Source organism: Siphateles boraxobius, unplaced genomic scaffold (assembly GCF_051911475.1).
Source record: "Siphateles boraxobius isolate OS27281-9 unplaced genomic scaffold, OSU_SipBor_1 16, whole genome shotgun sequence".
NCBI lineage: Eukaryota > Metazoa > Chordata > Actinopteri > Cypriniformes > Leuciscidae > Siphateles > Siphateles boraxobius.
The window spans coordinates 9,136,445-9,150,646 of NW_027508766.1; the positions used below are offsets into that span (position 1 = coordinate 9,136,445).

The following is a 14,202-nucleotide window of genomic DNA, read 5'->3' on the forward strand; positions in this document are numbered from 1 at the left end:
ATAGCATGTGATTTCTGGAAGCATTTGAGTAAAAAGTACAAGTAAAAAGTACAAAAGACTCACTGAATGCATTATCCACTCGCCATGCATTCGCTCTCTCCTCCTTCTTAAATTTCCTCTATCAAAAACAAAGACAAAAACACACAAACAGATGCATTCTCAAAGGTATTACATTTATACACAAGGTAATGTCCGTAAGATGAGGATATTTGTTGTGATTAGGGCTGGTACCTTAATTTCTGCTCTGCTACGGTGAGTCAAGAGCTGAGCAATGATGGAGAAATCCGTTCCCACCATACTGATGGCCAAATAGAACATATCTGTCTCTGAAACACACACACACATTAAAATTTTAAGATGCTCTTAACGGGTTTCTTCACATAAGTGAATGCACTAATAAAGTGTTGATAATTTAGCATTAAACATACATTCATGCTTGACATGAGCAAACAGCAAATCTCATGTTCCTACACAATCATAAGCCAACAGATGCAACATTTAGTATTCATACCTCTGACAGACCAGCTCTTCACATAGTTATTTTTCCTGAAACTTGCATATGTTGTAGAAGAGCCTCGCTCAAACAGGGGATTTGCATTCTCAACAATTGTATCAGACGTCCTCTGAACACGCACCGTCAAACTGAACACAATCAATCCATAATTACTAACAATTATGCATTATATATGATGAAACATAAGGGGCTCTTCATGTTTTACTGGACATGCTAAATGGCATCTTTACATCTGTAACCCTGCACTGAACATGTAAAGTAAAATTGTCTCTATTAATAAGTAGGGCTAGGAGAAAAAAATGATTCTCCTAGCTATCGCGTTTTTTTTTTTTACAATTCTAAAATAGATTTTTCTGATCATAGAACTACTTGGATAAAAGTTTAAAGTACAAATATGAACACTGATGTCTAAGACAGCGATCAAAACCAGCTTTTGATAGAAACTTGGTGATGAAAATAATGCATTTATCGATTACACTAAGTGGTGACAAGCGACTATTAAAAAATGTATTTGTTATTGAATCATTTATTCAAGAGAATGTACAACCCCAAATCAGAAAAAGTTGGGACATTTTGTAAAATGCATTAAAATCAAGAATCTGTGATTTGTTAATTCTATTTAAACTTTTTTTAACTGACAAAAGTACAAAAAAAAAGTTTTCCAATGTTTTCACTGACCAACATACAGTAATTGTATTTTGTAAATATGAACAGATTTTGATTTTGATGGGTGCAACACACCCCAAAAAAGTTGGGGCAGAGACCAAATAAAAGTGAAAAGATTATCCAAATTAGATTATCCAACTCTTTTGAAACAGTCCACAATGAGCAGGTGAATTGGTAATAGTTGAGGGTATCGTGTTTGGGTGTAAAAGTGCTTCTCAGTCTTTTTAAGCAAATATGGGTCATGGCTCATCAGTTTGTGCCAAATATCATGAGAGAACTCTCAAACAATTAAAAAAAATCACATTTCTCAATGCAAGATTGCAAAGAATTTATGTCTTTTATCATCTTTTATCATCTATCATCAAGAGAGAAACTCGTAACTTAGAGCGTAAATGGAAACAAACTAATTTAGAGGTCTTTAGAATCGCGTGGAAAGACAGTATGTCACGTTATAAAAAGGCTCTAAAAGCAGCCAGGGCTGAGCATCTCCGCAAACTAATAGAAAATAACCAAAATAATCCAAGGTTTTTATTCAACACCGTGGCTAGACTAACAAATAAACAAACATCACCAGAGCAAAATATTCCGTTACAATATAGTAGTAATGATTTTATGAATTACTTCAATGAGAAAATAGAAAGCATCCGAAACACAATTGTAAATATACAATCCTCTATGATGTCTTATGATTCAGCCTCAATTATGGCCCCTCTAGAACAACTACACCGCTTTACAACTATAGGACAGGAAGAGCTAAATAAACTTATAATGGCATCTAAACCAACAACATGTTTATTAGATCCAATACCCACTAAACTACTGAAAGAAGTGTTACCTGTAGTGGAAGAGCCTCTTCTCAATATTATTAACTCATCTTTATCTTTAGGTCATGTTCCAAGAATATTCAAGCTGGCAGTAATACAACCTCTCATTAAGAAACCGCAATTAGATCCAAATAACTTAGCAAATTACAGACGCATCTCAAATCTTCCATTTATGTCTAAAATACTAGAAAAAGTTGTGTCCGCTCAATTGTGCTCTTTCTTGCAAGAAAATTATATCTATGAAAAATTCCAGTCGGGATTCAGACCGCATCATAGCACAGAAACTGCGCTAGTTAAAATTACAAATGATTTACTTTTAGCTTCTGACCAAGGCTGTATCTCAATACTAGTTCTACTCGATCTTAGCGCTGCGTTCGACACTATCGATCATAAAATACTCTTGGATCGACTACAAAACTACACTGGTGTTCAGGGACAGGCATTAAGCTGGTTTAGATCGTACTTATCAGACCGTTACCATTTTGTCTGTTTAAATGGGGAAAAATCAAAGATAACGCCAGTAGACTATGGAGTGCCGCAAGGATCAGTGTTAGGCCCTCTGCTATTCTCAATATATATGCTGCCACTTGGTAATATTATAAGAAAACATGGAATTAATTTCCACTGTTATGCGGATGACACTCAATTATATATCTCATCACGACCAGATGAAAATACTAACTTATCTAAATTGACAGAGTGTCTAAATGATATAAAATGCTGGATGACGTGTGATTTCCTGCTATTAAATTCAGATAAAACGGAGGTACTACTTATTGGTCCAAAAAACTACCCACAAAATCCCTTACAATACAACTTTAATTTAGAAGGATGTCCTGTTACTTTATCCACTACAGTAAAAGACCTGGGTGTTATACTAGACCGCAACTTGACTTTCGAAAATCATATTTCATATATTACAAGAACAGCCTTTTTCCACCTTAGAAACATTGCTAAGCTACGTAACATGCTATCTGTTTCTGATGCAGAAAAGCTAGTTCATGCATTCATGACATCGAGACTAGATTACTGTAATGCTTTATTAGCTGGTTGTCCTGCATCCTCAATAAACAAGCTACAGTTAGTGCAAAATGCAGCCGCTAGAGTTCTTACTAGATCAAGAAAATATGATCATATAACACCTATTTTATCATCTCTACACTGGTTACCTATTAAGTTCCGTATCAATTACAAAGTATTCCTACTGACCTATAAAGCCCTAAATGGTTTAGCTCCTGTGTATTTAACAGACCTTCTATCGCCATACAATCCATCGCGCTCTTTAAGATCACTAAATTCGAGGCTTCTGGTCATTCCTAGGATATCTAAGTCCACTAAAGGAGGGAGGGCGTTCTCGCATTTAGCTCCTAAACTCTGGAATAGCCTTCCTGATATTGTTCGAGACTCAGACTCACTGTCCCAGTTTAAAACTAGATTAAAGACGCATCTCTTTAACCAAGCATTCACTTAATGCTTAACCTTTAATACTACTGCTGAATCAGTTCGAATGCATTAACATTATGAACATCAGCTATGCTAATTATTTCCCATCTGCCTTTCTGCTGTTATCTCGGGACGCTAGTCCCGAGGTAAATAGCGTCCGTCAGCTCCAGTTTGTATCCAGCCTCTCACGGAGACTTCAGATGCCCCAACGCCTGTGAAGAGACGACTCGACGCCTGTGAAGAGACGACTCAAAGCCGGCGATATGTTATGCCATAAATTAATACATGATTAACTAACTGTATTTTTCTATTTACATTTCCGAAATGCACTTTCTGTAAAGCTGCTTTGAGACAATGTGTATTGTGAAAAGCGCTATACAAATAAATTTGAATTGAATTGAATTGAATCTTCCATACATAATATTGTCACAAGATTCAGGGAATCCAGAGAAATCTCAGTCTGTGTTGGGTAAGGCAGGAGACCTCTGTTGAATGTGCGTGACCATTGAGCCCTCAGATGGCATTGCACAAGATACCATTATACTAATCCGTTAAATACAGACACATGTGCTCAGGAGTAATTTGGAAACCGTTTTCACTGAACACAGTCTGACTCTGCATTAAGAAATGCCACTTGAATCTCTGTTACGCAAGGAGAAAGCTTTACATCAGTTCTATGTGGAGATGCCGGCAAGTTCTCTCGGCCTGAGCTCATCTCAGATGGTCTAGAAGACAGAGGAAATGTCTGCTGTGGTCAGATGAGTCCATGTTTTAGCTTGTTTTTGGGAGAAAATTGACACCGAGCGAGTTTTCAGTCCCAAAGACGAAAGGGACCAACCAGACTTTCACAAGCGACAGGTGCAAAAGCAAACATCTGTCCTGGTATTGAGGTGCATCATTGCAAATGGTATGGGTAACTTGCATTATTGTGAAGGTACCATTGACATGGAGGCATGTATTTGGATTGTACAGAGACATAAACTGCCATCAAGATGGCATCTTTCCTGGGAAGCAAGACAATGCCAGGCCTCATTCTGCACGTGCTAAAACTGAGTGGTTTCTCGACACTCTGCCTGTTTACTGCAGTCCAGATATGTCTCTTATGGAAAATGTATGACCCATCATGAAAAGGAGAATCAGGCAACGATGACCACAGACTGTTGAGCGGCTGTCTCGTATCAGACAAGATTGGGCAAATATTCCACTAGCAAAACTCCAACAATTAGTATCCTCAACTCCCAAATGATTAAAAAGTGTAATTAAAAGGAAAGGTGAAGTGACACAGTGGTAAAAATGTCTCTGTCCCAACTTTTTTGGGGTGTGTTGCAGCCATCAAAATCAAAATTTGTTCATATTTAAAAAATGCAATTACCTTGGTTAGTGAAAACATTGGAAAACTTTTCTTTGTACTTTTGACAGTTAAAAAAAGTTTAACTAGAATTAACAAAACACAGAATCTTGATTTTATTGCATTTTACAAAATGTCTCAAATTTTTCTGATTTGGGGTTGTAGTATTTTATAATGCTTCTGAAATAGAAGTAAGAAAGATGTGATGATTTGTTTTTGTAAATATGACTGAATATGTATTATACATCATGTACAGTCTGTATAAGAGTATAATTTAACTTTTCCCAATGGTCTAGTGTTAAAAAAACATTGCAATATAGAATAGCAATACTTGTAGAATCACAATTTCTTAAAGGGACTGTGTAGGAATTTCTCTCAGCTAGCGGTGAAATTGTATTTAGCATTCAAACGAATTGTGCCTCGCTTTTTCAAATGCGTGTTGCATCTACGGTAGCTGTTATGTACCAAAAAGCTATGACAAACAATGCAAGAACAATCATATGCTCTATTAAAATATATTCTTATCGAATTTCTAGGTTACAAAGAGTAAACTTACAAACCTTGTTTTTAGCGCCTTCTCAATTTTACTCAATAGCTGCTATTTATCAAAGAGCTTGTTTAACTTTTAACAATAAATGTTATACTGTCTATACAATAAAGTACGCAACCAAGCAATGAAAAAAATGATTAATATAGACTGTAATATTGACTTAGCCTACCTGTCGAGGAGAAAGCAGGCAACTTCAGCGTCTCTTTTGAAATCTTTCTCCTGCATTAGCTCTTTCCACCTCGAAAAAGCTATCCCGACATTGACTCTTGTTTTTTGTAATCTCCGGTCACGTTTCCTTTTACGTTAAATTTTGGACTTTTTTGGCGATGAGGATTTCTTCTCCTGTGGCTCGGCATATGTATGGTCCGCCATTAAAAATAATGTGCAATGCAGCCTTTTAAACTTGCCGGGGCAGTGACGCCTCTCACTGCTCTGCTCCTCCGTTTCTGCTGCTTTCAGTTACGTCACACTGGCTCTGAACGAAAACGCGTTGTGGAAACGCGTTGGCCTAGTACTTTTTGACCCTCTCTGCTATTGTAGTTTTTCAAGATGGCGAAATGACATAGAAGCCTCGGTGGACCGACCCGTCACATGTATATAAAGATAATAAATTCTTCATTTACGAGGATAAGTCAGATAATTGGCAGAGGTATTTGTACACCATTGAGGACATATTTATGAATAAAAATATTGATTTTAGATTATAAAATACCTAAAAAACTGCACATACTCCCTTTAAGGAAAAAAATAAATAAAATCAATACATATCGTATCAGCACCCAAGTATCGTGATAGTATGGAATCGGGAGATAGGTGTATCGTCCCAGCCCTATTAATAAGGATTGGCTGGACTGTACATCTGAGAAGCAGTAGGGGAATTGAAAGTAGGCAATTCCACTTTCAACAAACAAACCAACTAGCCTGGCTAACGCCAGACCCAATCTCGTTGAGAATTGGGTCTGGGAACCACATGCGCAATTTCTCGTATTTGAGGCGTGGTTTCAGAATGTCCGTCGCAGTTTATTGGGTGCTAAGAATGTCTATCAAATATGCCTGTACGTAGCTCATAGCCAATCGTTTCGATTATACCAGATGACGTATGTAGAGCGACATAAATTGGACAAGGAAGAAGACGATGGGAAAGATCTTTTTTGTAAACAATGAACTTGCATTCTAAACTACTTAGACATTGTTCTAAGGCTGCATCAAAGAGTAGCTTCGCGTCTTCAGCCATGTTAAATCGATATAAACGAACTGTTTCCGTGTGTCGCATAGATGTCGTCATCGTCTAGCTGCTCCCTCCCCGTTCTGTGATTGGTTCCCTAAATGAGGCGAAAAATCTGGCCATGGTATCCAGACTGCCTTTCAGCGTGAATTGAATCGCGCTGCGGTAAGGCAGTGTGGGGAAACCCAGGCTACAAACCAACATCAATCAATTCAAAACGAATGCTGTTGTGAAAGGTTTCCTGGTTACACTTTAATTTAAGGTGTCTTAATTACAGTGTACATTTTATTACCAAGAAATATCAATTAACAACTTGTATTTACGGATAAGGGTCAGGACTTGGTTTAGGGTTAGTTGCATGTGGTTATGTATCATTTACTGTTATTACTATAGTAAGTACATGTAATGTGTAACAAAGACACTAAAATAAAGGGTTACCAGTTTCACTTATTAGGGACTGGATTTTAGTGATTCTTTCAGACCACCATACCTTTCTTCATCTAAAATCAGTGAGCCATCTTCTGCCACCCTGACTTTGGGAACCAGCATATCGTCATCAGCATCATCATTGTCCTCATCTGCTTCTGCTATATTTTTCTGCACACTGAGACACAAAACACTGACATTAACTTGAAAGACATTAATCAAGACAAAATGCAAATTAAAAAATTTAGTAAATATCGCCGAAAGAAAAACAATACAGGTTTCATTTCACTTACATGGGAGATGATGGAGCAATGGTCTGTGCTTGTGTCTCCTCTGTGGAAAGGGAGGAGCTGTTCATGTAATGAAGAGACAACCAATGACACATGGAATTTGAGATGTAAACACATAAAATAATAAAAATATCCACCATACCCACACCTTTTAGCATTATAATATCCAAGTTATCCTGATCATACATAGCACACAAGCAGAAAGCAAGCAAAATTATGTATTATCTTAGGGTAAACTTACGTCATAGGATTTGACTCTGGCAGGTAATAAATGAAGTCAGCTAAGGACATTTTGTCACGATCCAGCTCAATACAATGCTCATGCTTATGCCGTCTACTCTTCTTCTCCTTCGAGTTGCCAAAAAAAACAAGTTTGCATATAAGAAATTCATATTTTCATTTGTACTTGCTTCATAGAAATTTGTTAAAGAGTTTTTGTTTGTTTTTGATGGATTTCTTATTTTCTAACTGTTGTGAAAAGCATAAATGGGGCATTTCTCCAGTCCAAATGTGTATCATTGATTTAATATTGACTTTACCGTTCTTTCTTTCCTTTTCTCCAGCTTCATCAGTTCTTTCAATTTGAGGGCTCTCAAGACCCGCTGCTTGTCTGAGGACGTTTTGTTCCTGAGGGGAGAGTCTGGTCCATCAACACGTGACAGCTTCACATACGGTGAGAGTGTGCATGAAGTTGGAGTGGCTCCTTCTTTGGGCCCAAAATCTTCGTTGGGTATTTTTTTAGGGGTTTTGTGGGGTTCTTGTTGAGACGGTGGACAGTTGGCTTCTGTAGTGGCAATGGAGAATGAGGAGTTTTGAGAATCGTCTCTGCTGATAGCAACTGAGACGGGGGGCTGAGGAAAGGCTGCCTGGACAGGGGATGATGTCTTGGATGGCCCTGATAGAAGGGAAGCAGTCTTTCCAGTAGATGAAGGAGGAGCAGAGCGGACTTTGGGTCTGGCCAGGTTTGGTGTGGCAGATAATCTACTCCTCCTCTGAAGTGCTGTAGTTGCAGGTGTGTTGGCACTAGATGGTGCTCCATCATTACTGTCAATGACAAAAAAAAAAAATTGAGAAGCTTTTGAATCTCAGGTTTGATCAAATAAGACTCAAGCAGAGCTGCAATGTAACTACCTTTCAGTGTAGTTTAGGCAGTCATGTTAATTCATAAATAAGACAAAAAAAAAAAACCTCTTCCACAGATTTACATTCTTGTGCTTGGCTGATAGTTGTCTGTTGTTGTCTGCTTTAATCAATTAAATAAAAGACTTTTCTAAATATTCACTACATAACAGTAGTTTACATCACTACATAACAAAAGTAACAAAAAAACATTGTTACTTTTGAATGGTAGTTATCATATGTTCACTTTAATGCATACACCGTTTGCAGGTAGAAGATTGTGCAAATTCACCCCAACATATGTTGCCTATATTTTTAAATATTTTTTTTATTACCAAACTTCCTAAAATTGTTTCGAAGGAGAAAAAAATACATATTTTTGTAAATTATCTGGATGCTCTCAGGGGTATGCTGCTTACGTGTTAAGTGATGCTTTCTCTGAGGGAGAGCCGGGAACATTTCCATCTCCAGTCGCCACAGCAGACTCTCTCACGTCCAGCTGAGACTGTGGAGGTGAGGGTGTTTGGTGGGTGTCGTCAACAGCTGTGGACTTTTGGGAACTCTTGTCCTCTGCCCCTGGAGCCACACCTCGACCCCCTGGCCTGACATTAGGCTTAATACTAATTCTTGCTCTTCGCATCCTCGCCAGATCACTGTGGTAAGATCAAGTCATGTATACGGTTGAATGTCACATACACGTCCATATAAAGATGTCACGTGACTAAGTTCAAGTTGCATCAGGACAAACCCTACATGATATATTAAAACCGTATCATGTGGTAAAGACTGACTGATCTCATGATGATGGCCATCTCTAGCGTGGCTGCTAGCAAAGTTGTGAATTGTATATTGTTCAATACTGCCTAATTCATGTATTTCTAAACCGTGGTCTTATATTTTGCTCACTGAATAAATTATGAATACCAACAGTGGTTGAGATTGAAAATATAAAAAGGGCAACTCTGAATTGTTATAACTATAAATCTTAGATTGGCCACATTATACTCGACGGACGCCTCAGATTCCCGCATGCCTCAGTGTGGTGTCCACAATAATTTCCCATTGCCTGCTGACAGACATTTAGAAGCTGAATTACCAGCGATAACACGGTAAATGTGTAATGACAACAGAAAAGCAACACGCCTTACTTCCTTTCAAATCACAGTGTAAACCTGTCAATGTGATTGCCGCGGTTAAAATGGTAAAATGTCGTTTCTGCCGGTCGCATAGTTCCCCTGCAGTACTTTCCTTGCGCACCGGCCGGTCTGGCCACCTCCACGCCACTCGACTCTCATTCAGCGAAAGGCATTGTGGGTCTTTGTAGTTTTACCATTACTCTCTTCGCCTCGATACTCTCGCTAAAAACTACATTATCCAGCAGCTTTAGAAAGTCAGCTGTGACTGATAGTACACACGTGGAGAGCAACACTCTGACTGAAGGCATGTCATTGAGCACGTGTAGGGCTATGAAATTAAAACAATAAACTAAAAATAATGTAAACCCGTTTTTGCTGTAAATGCTGTAACGTCTCTGAAGCATGTTACGGTGTTTCTGCCTTACTCTTATGATGTTAGCTACTTAACATTTCCTCAAGAGATAATCTTACCAGCATTTTGGAATAGCATATCATTACTCTTACTACTTCCTCAGTTTGTATGAAATTCAAATGAGCTGCTATATACCAAAGTGTGCTTGTTAATCATGGTAGTGCTATTTACTATTGAATATTAAAGGGGTCCTTAAATGCCTTTTTCACATTATGTAAACTAAGTCTCTGATGTCCCCAGAGTGTGTATGTGAAGTTTTAGGTCAAAATACCCCACAGATATTTTTTAGAGTAGCCTCACTTTTTCAGGGTGAGCAAATATCGGCGCCGTTTTTGTGTGTCCCTTTAAATGCATATGAGCTGCTGCTCCCGGCACTGAGGGTGGAGCTTCAAGAGTAGCTCCGATTACCTCACACAGACACCCACTGAGAATTTCAAAAAACTTTTAGCCTTTTTTTGTTCAAAGTGGAGTCAGACAAAGACCTATTTTTTTTACAGTCTATGGGAGAGACTGGGAGAGAAGAAGTGACAACATGTAGAATGCAACAGGACATTTCTATGGAAGCTTGTTTCTACCACAGAATGTAAAATAAAAAAGGTAATTGCGACTTTTTATCTCAGAATTCTGACTTTATTTCTCAGAATTGCGAGATATAAAGTCAGAATTGCGTGAAATAAAGTCGCAATTGCGTGTTATAACGTCAGAATTGCGTGATATAAAGTCGCAATTGCGTGATATAAAGTCGCAATTGCGTGTTATAAAGTCAGAATTGCGAGATATAAAGTCAGAATTGGGTGATATAAAGTCGCAATTGCGTGTTATAAAGTCAGATTTGCTAGATATAAAGTCACAATTGCGTGTTATAAAGTCAGAATTGTGAGATATAAACTATTCTGAGAGGAAAAAAGTTTTTTTTTCCCCCATAGAATTGGACTTTATACGGTAACTATTCTGACTTTATAACACGCAATTGCGACTTTATATCACGCAATTCTGACTTTATATCTCGGAATTCTGACTTTATAACACGCAATTGTGACTTTATTTCACGCAATTCTGACTTTATAACACGCAATTGTGATATATAAAGTCAGAATTGTGATCTGTAAACTCGCAATTGTGAGAAAAAAAGTCAGAATTGTGAGATAAAAAGTCGCAATTATTATTTATTTATTTATTTATTTAGGGATGGAAACAAGCTTCCATACATTTCTGAATGGTTAGTTGATGAATTTATGTAGCCGATGTGGAGTTAACTAGGATATATCTTCTAGTCATTGATTAACATATTCTGTCATGATATAGGCTTGTCTGAGATGCGCCTCGCCTCGCCTGAAATATAGTCGCTAGTAGGCGGCTGCAGTGACAGGAGTGAAAAAAGTGCAGGCAAGACGGACAGTACTCTCTTCTCGCAGTGTGAGATCAAAGACAGAAATCGCTGTATTCACGCTCGTGCACGTGCATTCGTGTTGCTAATAAACTGGACGTAATTTAAGTTCTGTTGCTTTTATATGAAAATAAATATAATGAACAAGACACCCAAAGTAATTCCATTCCAAATACGTGTTTATCAATATTTTTTTCTTTAATGCAGATGTGACAGACTGGGCTGCCAACTCTCACGGACTCACGCAATTGACATAAGGCTTGTTTGAGATGCGCCTTGCCTCACCTGAAATGTTTGTGAAAGTAGGCTGCTGCAGTGAGAAGAGGAGTGAAAAAAGCACGGGCAAGCCGGACAGTAGGCTTGTTTGAGATGAGCAAAATCTGCGCAGAACCGATCACCGGTGATCACCGCGAGATGCATGCCGGTTAGAAATGTGTCCGGGGCTGCGTTCCAGTACAAAATTGTCATGCCCTTCACTCGCTAACTTCCCTCCGTCTCGTTCACTCGGATGTACGTCATTGCCTAGGTTTCATGAGTGTCCACTACGGGCGGAACCTTTGCAATCATGGGGTTAATCCATCAGCCGGAAACTGAAGCCTCACGGGGGCCGCCATTGTAGCAGACCATCACCTGCTGTTAGCATTCCATTGATTCCCATTCATTTTGGCGTCACTTTGACAGCGAGCAACTTTACATCTGAGGCGTCCAAAGACTTCATTTGTCCATTATTTATTTCTAAAGAAACACGACAATGTATAAAAGGCTCCATTACTTTGTATCTTACGTTATGGCTCCGTAGAAGCCGTTTTTGTAAAAATAGGCTAACGATTGCCATGCAACTTTTTTGTCGCAAAATAGAGAAATTACCGTATAGACAAGAGGAAAAGCTTGCAGGCAATCTTTTACTGTCTATGAGGCAATCGGGGGGACATGGAGGCATAAAGTCAAGGGAGAAGCCCATAGATAAAGAGTCCATAAAAGTAACAGGACAACATATTTCAACAATGTTTTTGAGGAATTAGGTGATTCAGATTTGTCTTGGTACAGCTACTAGAAGATTTACAACTGTTAGACTGTTGTCAAGCTAAGTTTGAGCCTGCGCAGTCGCTCAGCCATCAGGAAGTGAGTGCACTAATCAGGCTTCAGTTTTCTCCGTTGAAATCAAGGGGGTCGCTGTGTCCATTTCTTTTACTGTCTATGTTTGCAATAGGCTTATAGGCTGAACTGGAACGTGCTAAGCCGCCTTGATCACTTAGGGTGCTTTCACACTAGGCCCGTTTCTCAATGTGCGTTCTTGTCTGCTCTTGTGTTCTTGTGGACTTGTGAAACGTCATCAGTCGCTGCCCAAGTACTGTTGCAATTCAAAGTTCACATCTAGCAAAGTTCAGTTCAAATCCCCGGATGTGTTCTTGATCCGCCCCTTTTTCCGAGGATGCATCGAGAGGTGACTTGTGCGGACTTGAGAAAGCCAGGTATCCCAGAATGCATCGCGCACCAACCATCAAGCGTCAATAGCAGAGGAGAAAACCTGCGTAATATAAAAATACTACTGTTATTGTGTTATGCAATGTAATTTTAATAGTGTTTCAGGCGAGAATGTAGTTGTTTAAAGCTAAAATCTGTGGTTTATTTATAAAGATTGCGCCTATTTGAAAAATGTATCTGTAATTTCGGAGTTGTGAGATCCAGGCGATCACCGGGAGTTCAGCGCTCATTAACCCCGACTTGAACAGCTTTTCCTCGGCTACTCCTTCTGATTTTTGCCGCTGGCTCTGATGTCTCTAGTCTAGTGGTTAAACATGAGATACAATTTGTCTTGTTTCATAGAAAAAAAGGCACTTTTAGGAGCCACATTTGTCTTGTTTATTGTTTTATTAGTATTGTTTATAGTTTTGTTCTCTCTCTCTCTCTCTCTCTCTCTCTCTCTCTCTCTCTCTCTCTCTCTCTCTCTCTCTCTCTCTCTCTCTCTCTCTCTCTCTCTCCCCCCTCCCTCCCTCTCTCCCTCTCCCCCCCTCCCTCCCTCTCTCCGTTTGGACGAACTGATTAATTGATTGTAATATTAATTTAGCTACATCAAGTTAATCCAATTAACTGACCAAAATATATTTAATAATCAATCATAAAGTTATGATTGATTTACTAATGTTTCCCCTTTGAGCTAACTCATTACACTTATAAAGTTACATTGTTTGAAAATATTGATAAAGAAAAGTGATATGTTCCGAGAGGCTGCACTCGGCGTAGCAAATGGGTGGAGCTTACGTCTAGCTCCTGCTCGTTAGACGTCCAGCAAGGATGAGCGAATGTAATTTGGGCCTAATGGATGGAGCTAGAATATCCAACCACACCCTAACCCTGCCCACAACTCTATCCTTCCACCCAGCGCCGGAGTGGGACTCATTTTCAGCCCTGGAGTTTCATGCCTACTTTAGTTCACAACTAACTATTTTAAAATAATGTAATTAAAACTTCATAAATCAACAGTGCACTGTTCTCTAAAGCCTTGTAATTCATTGCACTTTTGTAAAATATCATAATTTCCAATTCATTGCAAATACAGTAACCTAAGTGTTGCTTCACAGCATTGGTCACCAACCTTTTCAAGCCCAAGATCCTTGAGCTCGGCCTTGATGAAAGGCAAGATCTACAGATTTTTCATGGCCGATTCCGATTTTGTTACAAATAAATTGGCAAATTCCGATACCAGCAGCCGTTTCCTTCCTATTCTTCTTCTTCTTCTTTAAGCAAATTTATTGGTTGTTAATTTGCTTTATAACAGTCCAAACTGGCCTTAAAAAACTGTAGCCATTTCAAATTAGACTCTACCACTTTCAACCATGTTAATCACTGTAGCAATGTTCA

The 14,202-nt window shown here is 38.7% G+C and overlaps 1 protein-coding gene across 8 annotated transcripts in view; it reads right to left on the reverse strand.

Annotated features, from left to right (window-relative positions):
• bdp1 (BDP1 general transcription factor IIIB subunit) overlaps positions 1–9,712 on the reverse strand; it is a 38,340-nt gene extending 28,628 nt beyond the window's left edge. For 7 of the 8 annotated variants that reach the window (XM_077231510.1, XM_077231512.1, XM_077231511.1 and 4 more), the window contains exons 1-9: positions 9,554–9,712; positions 8,825–9,058; positions 7,826–8,330; positions 7,528–7,634; positions 7,290–7,346; positions 7,061–7,174; positions 512–642; positions 232–326; positions 64–118 (exon numbers count right to left, since the gene is read on the reverse strand). In XM_077231510.1, the coding sequence (XP_077087625.1) occupies positions 64–118; positions 232–326; positions 512–642; positions 7,061–7,174; positions 7,290–7,346; positions 7,528–7,634; positions 7,826–8,330; positions 8,825–9,045 (1,285 nt within the window). In that variant the 5' untranslated portion in view covers positions 9,046–9,058; positions 9,554–9,712. The remainder of the gene's footprint in view (positions 1–63; positions 119–231; positions 327–511; positions 643–7,060; positions 7,175–7,289; positions 7,347–7,527; positions 7,635–7,825; positions 8,331–8,824; positions 9,059–9,553) is intronic. The other variant, XM_077231513.1, reaches the window with a different exon arrangement.
• Between the last annotated feature and the right edge of the window lie 4,490 nt (positions 9,713–14,202).